General features: G+C 26.1%; 2 protein-coding genes across 5 annotated transcripts; one reads left to right on the top strand and one right to left on the bottom strand.

Moving 5' to 3' along the window:
- Positions 1-299: 299 nt before the first annotated feature.
- LOC111041351 (histone deacetylase 10-like) lies at positions 300-6118 on the top strand. Of its 4 annotated transcripts, none has more exons than XM_022325596.1 (16): positions 303-474; positions 540-757; positions 887-1067; positions 1894-1991; positions 2077-2250; positions 2331-2523; positions 2582-2641; positions 2756-2845; positions 2907-3013; positions 3796-3998; positions 4065-4198; positions 4648-4824; positions 4885-5030; positions 5128-5266; positions 5334-5460; positions 5529-6118. In XM_022325596.1, exons 2-16 carry the CDS (start codon positions 657-659, stop codon positions 5789-5791), a joined length of 2193 nt encoding a protein of 730 aa, XP_022181288.1. In that variant the 5' UTR covers positions 303-474; positions 540-656; the 3' UTR covers positions 5792-6118. The 4 variants fall into 4 exon arrangements, with proteins under 4 accessions (XP_022181290.1, XP_022181288.1, XP_022181287.1 ...); XM_022325595.1 differs by having other exon boundaries at positions 304-432; XM_022325598.1 differs by lacking the exons at positions 5334-5460; positions 5529-6118 and having other exon boundaries at positions 300-432; positions 5109-5260.
- Positions 6119-8144: 2026 nt separating this feature from the next.
- LOC111041358 (GPI mannosyltransferase 4) lies at positions 8145-11300 on the bottom strand. The gene is made up of 6 exons (XM_022325606.1): positions 10979-11300; positions 10217-10436; positions 9961-10126; positions 9363-9886; positions 8889-9290; positions 8145-8819 (listed from the first exon to the last, which is right to left on the bottom strand). Exons 1-6 carry the CDS (start codon positions 11088-11090, stop codon positions 8465-8467), a joined length of 1779 nt encoding a protein of 592 aa, XP_022181298.1. The 5' UTR covers positions 11091-11300; the 3' UTR covers positions 8145-8464.
- Positions 11301-16555: the final 5255 nt, after the last annotated feature.

Genomic DNA, 16555 nt, shown 5'->3' with positions numbered 1-16555 from the left:
CTAGGTACTTATCATGTACACATACAAAAAAAAACAACAACACATCATTGTAAAAATACTCATCGCTCAGCTCAGAATCTAAAGAGTTATTAAATATTAGGTTACGGTAATGGTAGGTAGGTACATCAACATTTTTAAACTGTATAGGTAACGCAGATATAAAAATGTTGAGAACCTCTGCGATGGACGATAGCAATTTGCAAACCACTAAGCCACACACCAGTATCAATGTTAAAATAGATTGAACTATGGTACTATTATAATTTATAATGAGTATTCAGATAAACATAAACTATATAATTCTTTTACACAATATCATTAGTCATATTTTTTATACTATTATAATATAATATAATCGATGGACGATGATAATAGGTACTTATGTATTGATAATGCCATAAAATCAAACATGTATCAAACGACTTTTATATGGTAGGCACTGTTTGTGTTTTTAATTTAACTTATACAATATAGGTAGGTGTACCTATCGTTATAGACAAAGCCAATAAATAAATAATTTATAATTTATATTGTAATAGATAACAACATATTTTGTGCTTTGCTGCAAATTCTACGCTGCTTCAACTTTGATTTATCTACAGTGGACAGTGGTCTATTGTTGTTTTGTACCTAACCATACATCTGTATATGACATCATGACCGGCGTCATCTATGATGATAACTTTACCACGCACAAATGTTTATGGGACGAAAACTACTCAGAGAATCCCCAGCGATATACATCTGTACTAGACCGGTAAGTCTGTATCACAGGGGTTAAAATTTAAAAAAAAAAAGTAGATAGTATATAATATGTATATATGTATTAACCTATTGTTAAAGTACTGAATTATATTTACTTATGCATACTATTTAATTCATACAGATGTAATTCATTGGGATTGATCGATCGGTGTATCAAAATATCATCACGCCAAGCCACCAAAGAAGAATTAGTGTCTAAACATACAGCTGAACATATTGATTTATTAAAAAGTACAGAGCACTACAATGAAGAAAAATTGGAAAAATTTTCCTCAAGATATGACTCAATATATGTACATAACGTATGTTGGCATGTTGCTTAAAAATAAAACTTATAAATATTATAAATTATGATGCAAATAATATACTTAAATGTTGAAAAGTTAATCATAGGTATATGGTATACAAATATAAAATGACAACATAGTTATAGTTTTTAATAGGTACCTAACATAACAATGAGAACGCTATTAACTTATGTTAGCTACATATAGGCTGCAGCATTTAAAATAATATCATGAAAGCCATAAACTAAAAATAGAATAAATAATTCTTTTTACATTTTATGTTTTGCACAGATAATAATAACATTTAAAAAAAGAAAGCTATGCTAAGTTTTCAATTTTTTCTTTTTCGAATAGATTGAGCAGTACATTAAGAAAATTTCTATTTAGTAGGTATTTATCCTATGGGCCAATATCATCATTTATAAAGATAATATTTAAATCAGATATTAAGTGTAGCCGCTGGTTTACTTCATTTCTCTCCTAATTTCATGTCATATTTTATTATTTTGTAGCACATATTCTTATTGTAAAAACTAATTTACAGATTGTATATTTATATATATAAAAAAATAAAGATATTAAAAATTATAATTTTAAATAGACAAGTTATAAATATAAATACATTAGGGGTACCTCATAGTATTTAAATATTTTTTAAAAGTTATTGTTGATACATAGTTGCTTGAATTAAGTGAAGTCTATTATGAACATACATAATTTTTTTTGTGAATTGAAATATGCACTTTAAAGCTACAAAAAACATAATTTAATTTAAAATCCCTATTTAAATTATAAAATAAATATATACTTTAGGTACCTATATTGTTTTATATGCTTATAGTCAACTTACAGACAATCTCTGCTCGCAGCAGGTAGTTCAATTGAATTAGTCAAAGCAGTCGTCGATGGCCGAGTACAAAATGGAATGGCCTTTGTTCGGTATGTGTTCAAAAAAATGCATATTTTTATCATGTTAAATAAATTGTAACAGGCATATAGTTAATTTGGATTTCATCATTATTAGACCTCCTGGACACCATGCCATGGAATCTGAATACAGTGGTTATTGTTTTATAAATAATGTTGCAATAGCTACTCAATATTTATTGGATAAAACGGCTACCCAAAAAATTCTTATTGTCGACTGGGATATTCACCATGGTCAGGCAACTCAACAGATGTTTTATGAAGACTCAAGGTATGTATTTAGTATTTATAGACAGTGTAGTTAATTATGATTTATTTGTTTTATGATGTGTTAACAAATTGTTCAATTAGAGTGTTATATTTTTCTATTCATCGTTATGAACATGGACAATTTTGGCCAAATTTAAGAGAAAGTGATTTTGATCATGTAGGCAATGGTAGTGGTACTGGTTTCAATGTGAATGTTCCACTAAATGACACTGGAATGAAAAATGAAGATTATATGGCTATAATTCATTACTTATTAATTCCTTTAGCAACTGAGGTAAATAAAAGTAGTAAAAAAAACTACCAACCAGTATTTATTTTAATTTATTTAAAAGTTTTCTCCAGATCTCATAATTGTTTCAAGTGGATATGATTCAGCTATTGGAGATCCTAAAGTAGGTACCTATTTATTTTATTTGAGTTAATGTTTTACATTTAATATGTATAATATGCGCAATGCTATATTGCTATACATTTAATACCTTTACTATTTGATTCCACTATGCTAGGGTGAAATGATGGTTACTCCAGCATGTTATGCTCATATTACAAAAAAATTGATGAGCCTTTGCTGTGGTAAAGTAATTGCCATACTTGAGGTATGTTTAAGCTCAACACATTTTCTGTTCCTAATAAACTCCTTTAGACAAATTTATTTAGGGGGGGTACTACTTGAAGAGTTTAGCTGAAAGTGCAGCATTGACATTAAGAGCATTGCTGGGAGATCCATGTCCAGTCATTGAGTCATTACAGCAACCATGTAAAAGGTAAAATGTACAAAAACAATATCTGATTTTAGCAAATAGTTTTATATCCTAAGTGTAGCAATTGGTACCCCTTGACATTTTCCTCCACTCTCAATAACTTTAAATGCTTACCCTTATCCAAATCATATTTTCTTTTTGTAAAAATTCTATTAAACAATTTTCCAAAATGTACGAAATCTCTTTAAGGCTCATGCAAACTTATAATTTTTAAGAAATTAAGTTAATGCAAATTTTTTGTTCCTTGCAGTCTTGTATGTGTTTAGTAAATTATTGTTAGTGTGTGTATACTCCCCAACCATTGTTCATCACATAGATCATAATACAGATTAAAATATTCAAACCTCAATGGATGTGAAGTAGATGTACGCATAACAAATATTTTAGTACTTCCAAACATTTGATTAAAAAATGTTAAGATGCATTAACAAGATTACTATGCATCGATCGGAGCACTTTTTCAATTTTACCAAATCCTTGACAGAAATAGCCATTTTTAATTTCTTATATTAAATATATTAAAAACTATTGACAATATTGAATATATCCTCAGACCAATGCAAAGTAAAATTATCTAACAAATCAGGAATCTTTACATTTTTTATATTAAGCCATTTGAAGTACTTTCATTTTTGTTAGTCGGTTATGAGTTATGCCATTTTTTACAAAAAATTGATTGGGTTTGCAAAGGTTTAAATTGGCTAAGAAAGGTTAAAAGTATATTTTAAGTATGTATTCAGTTAAATGAATCACTCATATTATTAAAATAATGCATATTATTATAGTGTAATGGAATCCATTGGCAACGTGATTTATGCTCATAGACATTATTGGGATTGCTTCAAGTATAATGTTTTTTACAAAGAAAATCTACCAGAAATTCATTACAATTTCTTTGATGAAAAGCCAGGAATATATCAAACAAGAAATATGTATCCAAAAATTGATACTGCAAATTTTGATATAATACTAAACAATATTATAACAGGTACTTTTATGACTAAGCCATATATTTTGATTTAACAATACTTTATAAATTTCACTGTTTTAAAAGAGACCAATCTATTCAATCCAAAAATTAGAGTTGGTTTAATATCCAATGTGAATGAGCATTCAAACAGCAATTTTAAAAATAATGACATCTATCAATATTTAAAATCAAAAATTGGAAATTTACACGTTTTAATGGTAATATGTTTAAATTGCAATTAATAGCTTTACAGAAAAATGTATAAGGTAATTTAAATGTGTTCGAAGTAAGTAAACCACAACTAGAATACAGTAAAATGAGCTCATATTTTATATTTTTTAACTAGCAGTTTACTCTTATACACTTAATAACTTCTTTGTAATTTATTATAGCTCAAAATGTAAGATGTAATTTTATTATTTTTAATGGATATATTTTTTTTACATATAATTGATAATTTGGTTAAAACTATCCAATTCAATTATGTCAACTGTTGGGTATTGTTAAAGTTGACAAAAAATATTATTGTTGTCAATCTAATAAATATAGTATTATAAATTCTAGAAAACATAAGTGGGATTTATTAGTAATTTGTAGAAACTTAAAATTAGTAAAAAAATAAATTCTTTAAAATAGGAATTATAAATAACATTGTAATTTTATACAGGAACGTCAATCGACAATTGAAGAATTTAATATAGTTAATTCACTTGAGTGCATCAAAGAAATATTAAACAAACCGAAGTATATTGATGAAGAAAAGTGTACCAAAATCAATAATGAATGCATTGAAAATAATCCTGTATTTAATAAATATTATTTTTCTGTTGGACCACTACTGCAGGTTTTAAATATTTATCATTTTAAAATTACATTTTAGAATATAAAATAATAATTTTATCAGATAATTGATTCAATTTTTGAAAATGAAATTAAATCTGGGATATTTGTGTCGTCAATTTCAAATATAGGTAAAAATGAAGACTCGTGCACTTTAAATGCTTCCATAATCGGTGCCAACTATGCCATCAAAAAATATTTCTTAAAAAGGTAATAATGATAATTAAATTATTAAAAGACCATACCAAATTTTTTTAAATGTATAAATTATAAATCTCAAACAATTAGTATGGTATTTATGTTTCAGAATATTAATAATTGAACCCAATGAAAATGTTACACAAATCTACTCTAATGACCAAATATTAGTTATTTCGATGGATACTTTATTAAATGGCTCAAAAACTAATAGTGGAAACAATCACATCAATATTTCATGGTCAAAAGTATTAATAAATAAAGGGCTATAACTTGTATTACTTAATAATTTACTTTCATTTTTATGTTGCTTAGAAAATATTGAATGAAGCAGAATTTACTACAATGATGCTACATTTGATTTTACCAATCGCTTATGAATATAATCCTGAATTGATAATTATATCCTCAAAGCTCTACTCTAATATTAATAACATAAACGGTACATATATATAAAAATGATAAAAGTTATTTGATAATTATATTTAAAAAAAAAACTTATATTTTAAGGTATACAAATGACTCCTATTATGTATGGACATCTTATTCAATGGTTAAGTACTTTGGCTAATGGAAGACTCATTGTATATGAACAAGATGCACGCGATGATTCAATGTATAGAAAAAAATGTTTATTACAGTGCTCTAAAGCTTTACTTGGTAAACCAATATCAAAATTAAGCCTGAAAAATCTGTTAAATTTTGAAACCAAAGATATCCTACTCAACAATATAAAAACTCATAGAAATAGTTGGAAATCTTTGCAATTTTAAATAAAGATAATAATTAAAGACCCGATTGTCGTGTGATTGCATTTGTGTATGGCGTGTTCTGTATCCTATAGAAACAAGTTACAAATCCAAATCAAGAGATGTAGATTAATTTAAAGAAAAATTTATTTTTTACCAAATTGCACGTTTTAGGTTCTTCTTTTTATAAAAATCTACTAACGAGTACTTTTGTACTCCATCATCTATTATTAACAGATATTATTTTGTAATTTATGTTACTTCATTTTACAGAAAAAAACTTAATGTACATGATAATATATTTTAATCAAATATTGTAAAACAGATTAAATATATATTTTTATACAAAACTGAATAGTTAACGCCTACAAATAAATAATGATAAAAATAAAATTGAAGTACCTATAAATGATGAAAAATGTGTTATATAATTATTAATGACCAATAAAAATTTGTTTTGCAGGATTTTGCACATTTAAATTGGATTTTTAGTTTTTTGGGTGTTAGTTACACAAAAATCAGGTCTAAAATAATAATATATGATTCATATTTTTAATTCTAAATTATGTTTAGCATAGCTTCCAAATTAATTGATTTATATATTATGTTTATATGAACAGTGACACAACTAGGACTTGGTTATACTGCATATGAATACCTAAATTATGTATTTACATAATAAATATAAAAGTTTGATAATAATTTTATTTTTTTCTAATTTTAAAAGAAAACTAAAGATATTGTAGTTCAATGCATTGTTTTATTTATTAAATATACAATCAATTAAATAAATGTAAAATTGTATTTATGAAATATATTAAACTATTAGTGAGCAAAAGATACCTATAGCTTAAAAAAAAAATATATTGCACAATTGAGAATTTGAAAAAAAATATCACATACAAATAAAATTGGCTTAATAATATTTCAATAATACTAATAAGAAAAATTATTTTCATAATTATATTATCTAAAAAACAAAATTCAATTTTTAAATAAATTATTATAAGTGATAACTTATTGATCACAATAATTAACCTACACAACGCTTACAAAAATAAATTACAAGTATTTCATCCAGATAAAATAAGTATAAGATGCAAAGACTAAAATATTTTTAATCATGAAAATTGAAGTACATTATATGTCTTAAATACATTTTAAAATGTGTACCTATAATAATTTGAATTAGCACAATAGATAAAAAAATGTTAAGAAGAATTGTGTATTTTTCAAAGCTAAATAAAAGTGAATTATTTATTACCTAACACTACTTTTGTGTACAGTGCAATTTTTACTGTAACAATATAAAATCTAAGAGTTTAAATTGTGTAAATACATAATCATAACATTTAAATTTATTTATTTTAGTATACTCTGCATTTCCTAGCGTTGGGTATAAACTAGAGAAATTATAGCAATGACTAGTAAGGGTCAAATGCACTGTCTACAGTTACACTTTGATTACGCATAATCGGCTGATAGCAGATTTTATAACGGACAAATCGGCCAATTAAACTTTGGTTAACTTTAATCGGAGATGGTAAAACTGGCCCTAGGAGAATGATTTTATATGTTCATGTTAGTAAATGGAAAATATACTTATTAGTTATTTTTTTGTTATGTTAACACATGATTTTTTAGGGTGTTTAAGGAAACCTTAACTATTTGTTGAGAAGTACCTTAATTGTTATTTTAACAAAAAATGGATTCCCATAAGTGGACTGGGTTAAGTAATATGTGGGCTCCAAGAAAATATTGTCTCAAATTTCCAAATAATCCTTATCCATAAAATACAAGAATTATAAAATGTCTCCCTTCCTTTACCACAAATATAAATAATATAAATTACTTATTAACCCTAATCATTCTTTAATATTCTTAAAGTATCTAACTTAAGTAATATTACAGTACAAAATACCTACTAATGTCTATAGATAAAATATAAAAGAAGTAAAGGGTATATTTTAATTTAGTAAATATAGAATATTTAATCAAAAATTTTAGAACGATTTGTACATTAACCAAATACTAAAGTACATTTAAATAAACCGTGTTGAATTAAAATAATATGAATTTTAATTAAGAGTATTAAACTAAACGCACATGTTTTATAGTTGTAAGTTAATTATAGTATTTGTTTTCAAAATGTATATTTTAATTTATAATTACATTAAATTGATAATATTGTCAATTTTTAGTTCATAAATATTAAAAACCTATAAATATTTTTGAATGTATAATTCAAGCCCTAAATTGTATATTGGTCAGATTTAAAAATAACTATTTTTTTAGAGTAATATTTTTTTCCCGGAAAAATGTCAATAAAATATTATTATCTTTGATATAATGGTGACAATTGTTATTTGTTATAATACTCAGTCAATAATATTTGAGTTAGAGATGAGCATCAGCGACTGAAAAATAGGCTGTATATTCCAATCATCACTACCATATCTTTTTTAAAGTTTGTATAAAAAACTGTGGATGATAAAAATGGATGACTTGAAGTTTCATCATTTTGTCCTGAATTTAGAGTAATAGTAATCACTTTGTAATAATCTATATAGTATCAATTGTATATTGTAATAATTAAATACCAAAATTGAAAATGTATCTAAAAATATGGAAATTAAAACCGTAATAACTAATAAGTAACTTCATTGTAATAAATTATAAATATGTAACATTGCATTGTTATTCAGTCTTTATAGTAATTTTATAAAGTACAAGTGAAAATATATCATAAAGTTCTGTCAAACTGGTATGATAAGGCATATTGTTGTCATGGTACAATAAATCTATCATGGATGTGAAATAAAAATTCAATGATTCCATTGATAAATGAGGAAAAAAATTTTTTTTTGTGTATATAAGACTAGACATATTACCAACTAATTCAAATTGCTTGGCTAAAGGACCAGACAATGCAAAATAAATTGTAAGTTCTTCTTTACAAGTAATATGTTTACTTATATTTATCACAGTGTCATACAATGCATTGGGGTCCAATGAAGAACCAAGATCATATACTTTGATGTGACGTTGGTTCCTAAAATATTTTTAAAAAAAAATTAATTAAAAAAAATATAACTACAAGCAATACAAATTGTGAACTTACGTGTATAGTAAACTTTCATTTAATTGGGGAACCATTAACAATCCAACAGGTATAGAATATGTATGACTATGAATCACATAGGTATTAGATGCATCTTTAATATCTTGAAACAAATGTGAGATCATTGGAGTAACACCAGCCTGGTGCAGGTAACCATAAAATATAAATCCAATAATATTTGAAAAACACCAAATTGGAAGTATGCATTTAAATTCTTTCATGTAATGACTAGAAAAATACTTTGAAGTAGAAAATACAATTGGTAATAAAAGAGGTAACAGAAATCTGGGTTCTTGGTGTGGAAAAATCGATAACAGTAATAACGGAATGATCACATTGGCCATCATCAAAGTATTGACTTCATAAATATTTGGTAATAAATGGTAATGACGATTAAAAATACTGTAAAAATAAATAATATATGAATACAAATTGCAAGGTTGTAACATTTTATCTGTGAAACTAAAAACTTACATTTTTATCAAAGAATTGAATTGCAAACGTCCTAGAAAGAGTAGAGTTAAGACATTGAAAAGCAATGGAATGTTAATGATGGCATGAGTCATTCGAAAATGGATACCATGTTCAGCTAAGTTTGATGGCTTTATATTATATTTGATAAAATTTAAAGGTGTTATAACAAAGCTGGCTTTGTTTTCTGTTATTTGCTCAAAGTAAAATGAATCGATGAGTATAAATGAAAATACTCCAGGCAGAGTACATAGAAACAAGACTATAAAACGTATATTGAATATTTTCACGAAACGATCATCATTCTTAGAAAATCCTCTGGAGACCCAATAGAATATAGGGGTAACAGCGAATAGTAAAAAAGTTGGCCTATTGAAGGTACCAACAGCTAAAATAGTACCAATTTCCAAACAATGAGAAAAATGATGACTAGGCAATAGACGTAGCTTACGGCTCATGACTACTTTATCTGTTATTGATGTGCGGTATGCATACATATTTCGTATTTCATTTTCAGCAGCTAAAACCTATAATTAAAAAACATACATAGTTAAAATAAATTTAAAAAAATGTTTACCAACTCATTGTCACATAATCTTACTTTATCTGAAACTGTCATACTGTCAACGACTTTCCACAACAAAAGAGATACCAAAGCCAATTCTAGAGAGTTGGTAAATGTCTTTGTACCAAATACAATTATAACATAAGAACTTGAAAGGAGTAACAAATATCTATTAGACTTAAGTTTGAGTATCTTACATATCCTGAAAAATATGTAATTGTTGATATTATTCTGTACTAGAATATATTAATTTGAACAGTCAAAATCTTTTGTTATTATACTACTGTCATACTTATATAGTGAATAATCAGTTATAAATGACACTGCGCAAGTGACTAATCGGAAAACAAACATCAATAGGAAAGGGCTCCATGGAATTTTATATAATTTAAAAATCCATTTGGCAATATATAATGGCATGCCAAAAATTCCATATAATAACCCTATACTTCTAACTGGTGCATCCTTATTGAATTCCCAAGGGCGGTCATGTACAACTCCAAAGACATCACCTAAAATTAAAAATATTTATTTAGTATCATCACATATTATTTTTTGCAAAAATATAATATGTTCGCTTTAGTTTAGTTTGTTTGAAAAAAAATATAGATTTTTTAGTTTTATAATTATGTTCAAACCATCTTCAAGTTAAATAACTACCTACTATAAAAATATATATTTTAAACTCATGTTATAAACCAAGTATTATTAATTGTATAATGAGCTCAATTAGGTACTTTAAATGATATTATACATTTACTATTAAGTGTAAACATAGTATCCAATAAAAAATTAAAAAATAAAGAGAGTAAATCATCTATGATTCTAATGAAGCGAATGATCATGAAATGAATTATAGTTTCACATTTAATATTGTTAATGTGAGTGAATATCATATTAAAATAACATATATATTAAACTACCTGTGTAATTGTAAAACATTTTTATTTTTTAAAACAAGAACCTTGAGGTATATGTATATCAATAGTAGGACTATTATATAATAATAGCTCAATCATCTGAGCTGTTCACAAATTATCTGAAGACCACTTACCGGTGATGATTTCGGTCGTTTGAAAAAACTCGTCAGGATGAACATAGCCATTTTGTACGAAAACAGTGGATAATATTCTAAAAGCTACCAAAGCACCATATTCCAGTGACATAATATTATATTAAAATATTACAAATATAAAATGTTGAGTTAGTTTTCAAGCTGGAGAGAGCTCGTTCGTTAATCACTAATGGAGATGTTGTTTTGTTATCGTTTCAAATTGTTATCATGATTTGGACCATAGATAATGTGGAATCGCGCACGAACCACAGATCTCTATAGTATTATAGTACTTATGCCGGGTTGCATGAACAATCACTAAACATTTAATGAATCAATAGTGAACTAATTGTCCCTTAAAAATGATTTAGGGTTGGTCCATTAAATTGTATTGAACAATTAAATTAATCAATTTTTCATGCAGCCAAACATTATTATCATAGAACAATAATATTATAGTATACTATCACAGAATAGATTTATCTATGGTCATGTCACGGTCTTAGATTATGTTATAATTATAAATATTATTATCTGTGAGTGTAGTATAGAAGCACAGAATAACTTATTGTGTGATAGAAGCACGGTTTAAGATGGACTATCTTAAACTGTGGATAGAACACAGATATATTATACTAATTACTAGATGCTCGACTCGGTTCCCATACGGCCATACTTGAAGCCTTAGATCATATACTGTCTAGTATACTAGTATATGATCTAAGCTTGAAGCCTACGGTCATAATCACGGTTTAAGATATAATATTAGGTATATCTCTTAGATCATATTATAATCTGTGTATAATATGATCTAAGGTATATCTTACCGTGGTCATAATGCAGATTGGGCATAATTTATTGTTTACAAGCCGATGTTATCAATGTTAGTGATAACAGACAAAATTATAATTTATAATAATTTAAAATTTATATTATTAAATCACATGGTAGTGTTTGGTAGTAGGTACATTTTTTATAATAATAATATTATTATGTTATCATAATTATTATATTGATAACAGATTGTAAATATTGCCACGGACCTTATATCGGTATTCTACCTAAAAGTCTGGCGAAAAAAGTCCTGCGAACAAAAGTCCAGTAAAAAAAGACCCGCGAAAAAAAGTCCGATCTAGTAAAAGTCCGGTTTATTTATATATACATATTTATTTATAGATATATATTTATACAAGTATACATTTTTAAACTTAAATCAATATTATAGGTAGGCACAATAAAAATAAAAATATTACTAAATATTATTAAAAATAAAATATACAAAAATAAAATTTTATGTCGTACAAGAAAACATTAATGTTATTTAAAATAATAGCAATAATTTATAATACAATTATTACATTTGAATTCAGAATGAAAAATCTATATCCTTAGCCTTTAACCTTGGCCGTGTCCTAATACTATGTCCCACTTGAGTTAAAAACTCTTCAACACTTAGCTTGGAGTTATGAATTCGCTTGCATAATGTTTCAAGCCTGATGTTTTTTTGATTCATTTTTGATTTTTTCATGGTTTGCCCTGTACTGCTTAATGCTATTTTTGCCCTATCTTAATAAAGTCGCCAACAAACGATAAACTAAACCGATAATAAATAAACCGGACTTTTGTTTGCCGGACTTTTATGAGATTGGACTTTTTTCGCCGGTCTTTTTTTACCGGACTTTTTTTCGCCGGACTTTTAGGTAGAATACCGTTTGAAGCAGACCTGTTTATGCCCTAAGTACTTATTGAGCATGTGTGAGAAATGAAATAGATCGCGCGGGACGGGGAAATAGATCGCTTTGATTACCTATTCTTTTGGGGATTACATATTTTACTTTTTAGTCTCAAAATTAAAATTGATTGTCACTGCAGATAATTTGCTACCCGGGTGAAGTAGAGGCACATTTTTTGTTCCCGAGCGCGCAACACAAAAATATACGCTAGCACCAACGACGACGGCATATCCAGGTCGCAGAATAATAACATATTTATACAATTAAATAGATATAAATGGTGTTGTACATACTAGTCATACTACAGTAGTACAGTACACGGTAGTTCTTATGTCCCGCAAAATTCAATAATTTTTATTTTTAGTTAATATAAATGTTAAGTAATATATGAATATTATTACTATGCCGTCTGCTTGTGGTCGAACCGCGAATTAAAGTGACGCCGTCGTACATCAAACACCAAATTATTTTATTAAGCAGGGAAAGTCGCTCTACAGATTATTGAATATCCATCGGAAATTAAATAAGGAAAATTTAAATATTCTTGAATAGCTTAAAATATACCTAACCAATGCACTCAAAATTAATACATAAAATATTAATTATTAATTTCGTGCTTGACGGTATTCAGAAAAAAGATTTAACTTGGAATTTTACAAACTATAGTTGGTATAGTCGGTATACGGTAAATGTAATGCATTAGGCACTGAATACTTTTATGTTAAATCTAAAAAGTAGTAATCACATTTATTTACATTAAGATTTTTATTTAATAACTCATAAAAATATATGCTTGTGCTTCGAATATTTAAACACCACCTTAATTAATTATTAAATTAAAAATTAAAATAATAGGCACTTTATATATTATTGGAATTTAAATTTTAAAATTATAAACTATTTTGGTTATTGTTATACCTCATTTCATTATCTTAATGATCAAATCTCAAGCACGGACCTCCTTGATATATAATTTTTTAATATACTATATATCTATGGTTTTATCATATTGACGTAGTATAAATTATTATGCAATCCGTGGCGATTGTCGAAGTAGTTGCAAAGACGCAATCGATCTAAAATTTCAGTTAGCAAAGCTGCAGACATGAACAAGAAACATGAAGCGATCCGTACGGTTTTTTTTTCATAATAAATCTCAATATTTTCAGACTTAAGTTCAGTCGTATATCTGATTTATTCCGCAGTGCACACACAATATCAGGAATTCCGCCGAAGTCCGAGGTAGCGTCGATGTTTAAAGTAATTAATTTTGGTTTCATATTTTTTTGGTGCTTAAATTTATTTTTATACTTCAAATAAAAATTTAATTTCATGAAAAAAAAGCTACCTCTATGTAGACACATATTTTATTTCTGAGAGCAAATGCATAAAATACGAGAGATCAAATAATATACAAACGCCGCTCGTCGTCGTTTTTTTGCTCCCTGATGGTAAGGTAATTTTTAACCGATTTTTAAGTACTTCAAATAGACAATCATTATACGGTTTAATTTAGAAATACCCGTTATAAGTGATTACTCATAAGACACATTTTAATTTATAACTTATAATTTTTTTTTAATCCAAAGTTATCAGTTACAGGACACTATTAATTTAGTGTAATATATATTTCAATGTTCTATTGTATATTAATATTGCATTATATTATAGTTGTATCTAAAAAACAAAAAATTTCACTGAGTGGTAAACCCACTATTCTAAATTTCTAAACCAGTAATCACCCCGAACGAGTGATTATGATAAATATACTTTCAAACTAGTATAGGTATCTTTATAAAATATAATAAATAGTAATTTAATAAATAGTCACAGGCGTTCAAATATTCTGAAATTCTGTAGTTATTCAAACCTGGGTGTATACGAGTTTAAAAATTAAAGTTTTGTCAATTTTAACTTTTTAACTTCTTTTAGATTCCGAGCGGAGCGATGAATGCATTGATTTTACAATTTATTTTTTTTATTTTTTTGTTTCTGTCATCACGTTATTTTGGGAGAGTAAAAGTGCTTAGATTTTCTTCAACAAGCATCTTTTCTGGTAGAAATTTGAATAGTATCGGTACTTCGAATGGTCAAAAGTAAAAAATTCTCAATAGTTTTCAAAAGCGACAGGAAAAACAAACAAAAAATTAATTAAAAAAGCGAATTTTAACCCGGTTAAAATCGATTTTGGTTTTAGATGTAACTTAAAAAAAAAAAAATACCGTAGATATACATGAAATTTTTACTGAATATTTATAACGTCGTTTTCTATAAATTATACAAATTTTACAACAAATTTTTATAAACGTTTGAATTTTGAATTTTGACAAAATAAGTAAAAGTCACGAAAATGTGCAAAATATTTTGAGTTAGAAATTCATAAAAATGTTTCGTTGTATATCTAAGTTTTTAAAACTTAATACAAGATTCCTTATAAGTTTGTCTTCCTTTATCAATAAAAAAAAAAAATCCTACCGGAAAGTCGAATTAAATTTTTATAAGAATTTGAAGTTAAAATATTGACAACATTGACTCCATTTCTCATATAGTGATTTTTCTTATTCTTTTATAATGGAAAAACTAATAATTGCAGATACTTAAAATTCACACCATTTGTTTATATTTTCAATTCATATACTTAATACAATTTTCAAATTATTTTGACTCGTTTTGAGCTGTTTACAAACAATTTGAATTTTGAATTTTTTTAGTTTATTTTTTTTTTCAGGAGGTTAGCAAAATGTTAATAAAATATTATTTGTTAATAAAATTGTATTTGTCGGGCAAAAAAGCTAGAAAATTCAGTAAAATTCTCCTGATAGATATTTACAATATTAGTTAAAAAATATTTAAAATACATTGGTACGATTTTTGTAATGAGCATTTAAAGTTTAAATTTTAACAAAATTCACATCATTTAAAATGTACAAATAATTTTATAATTTAAGATTTTTGAAATATTCAAATTTTTAGGTTAAGGTTAAAAATTCAAAACAAAGTTCCAAGCAAGTAGGTTATTCTGTTATTAAAAAATAAAAAAAATATTATCACAGATTTTTTATGTTCAAATGTGAACTAAATTAATAATTCAATTGCCAAGAATAATGATTTATGTTATTTTATTGTAAATTTAAAATATTATTCGTGGGTACTTGAAACTTTTAAATTATATTATTATATTTTATACCCACAATGACTTTTTAAATGTACTTTTTTGTTAATGAATTAAATCTGCTACGTGTAGTACTAATACTTACTAGTAAAATAGATTACTTTAATCACAATAATATCATCGAATATACTAAATTATTAAGTATTATTATAGACTGACAGACCTTCTTCGCTCAGAATCGTTTTTCGTATACAATGATTTTTTATCGTTGAATTCAAACTTAACACCATCTTTTTCAGTGACCCAATTGTAACCTAATGTACAGCAGAGCGACCTCCACATACCAGCTTTTTTTAAATATAATTTTCAATACCTTAACATTTTTAACTTAACTGATTTTTATTGTTAAACATTTATTAAATAATGAGTTACTTTTAATCAAGTCCTAGTTGCGTGGTTTGTTTATAAAATATAAAATAATAAATATAGTAAGAATTATTATTATTGATGATGCTACCAAAATCAGAGGTCTAAACCCAGAAAACTGGCTATTAATGTACATTTAAAAAAAAAAGTTAGTTGTAAGTTTCCAAATCAATTTTAACTTAACTGAATTAAAAATAAAATTAGGAGAACTATTAACTTAAAACTTTTTGAAATGTTTCATATCGACTTAACTTAACTCAGTTAAAAATTTTTATTAACTAGCCCAGGCTTACAGTTATTATTATA

Source organism: Myzus persicae, unplaced genomic scaffold (assembly GCF_001856785.1).
Source record: "Myzus persicae strain clone G006 unplaced genomic scaffold, MPER_G0061.0, whole genome shotgun sequence".
Classification (NCBI taxonomy): Eukaryota; Metazoa; Arthropoda; class Insecta; order Hemiptera; family Aphididae; genus Myzus; species Myzus persicae.
The sequence above is the reverse complement of the archived record's forward strand: the minus strand, read 5'-3'. Positions and strand labels throughout refer to the sequence as shown.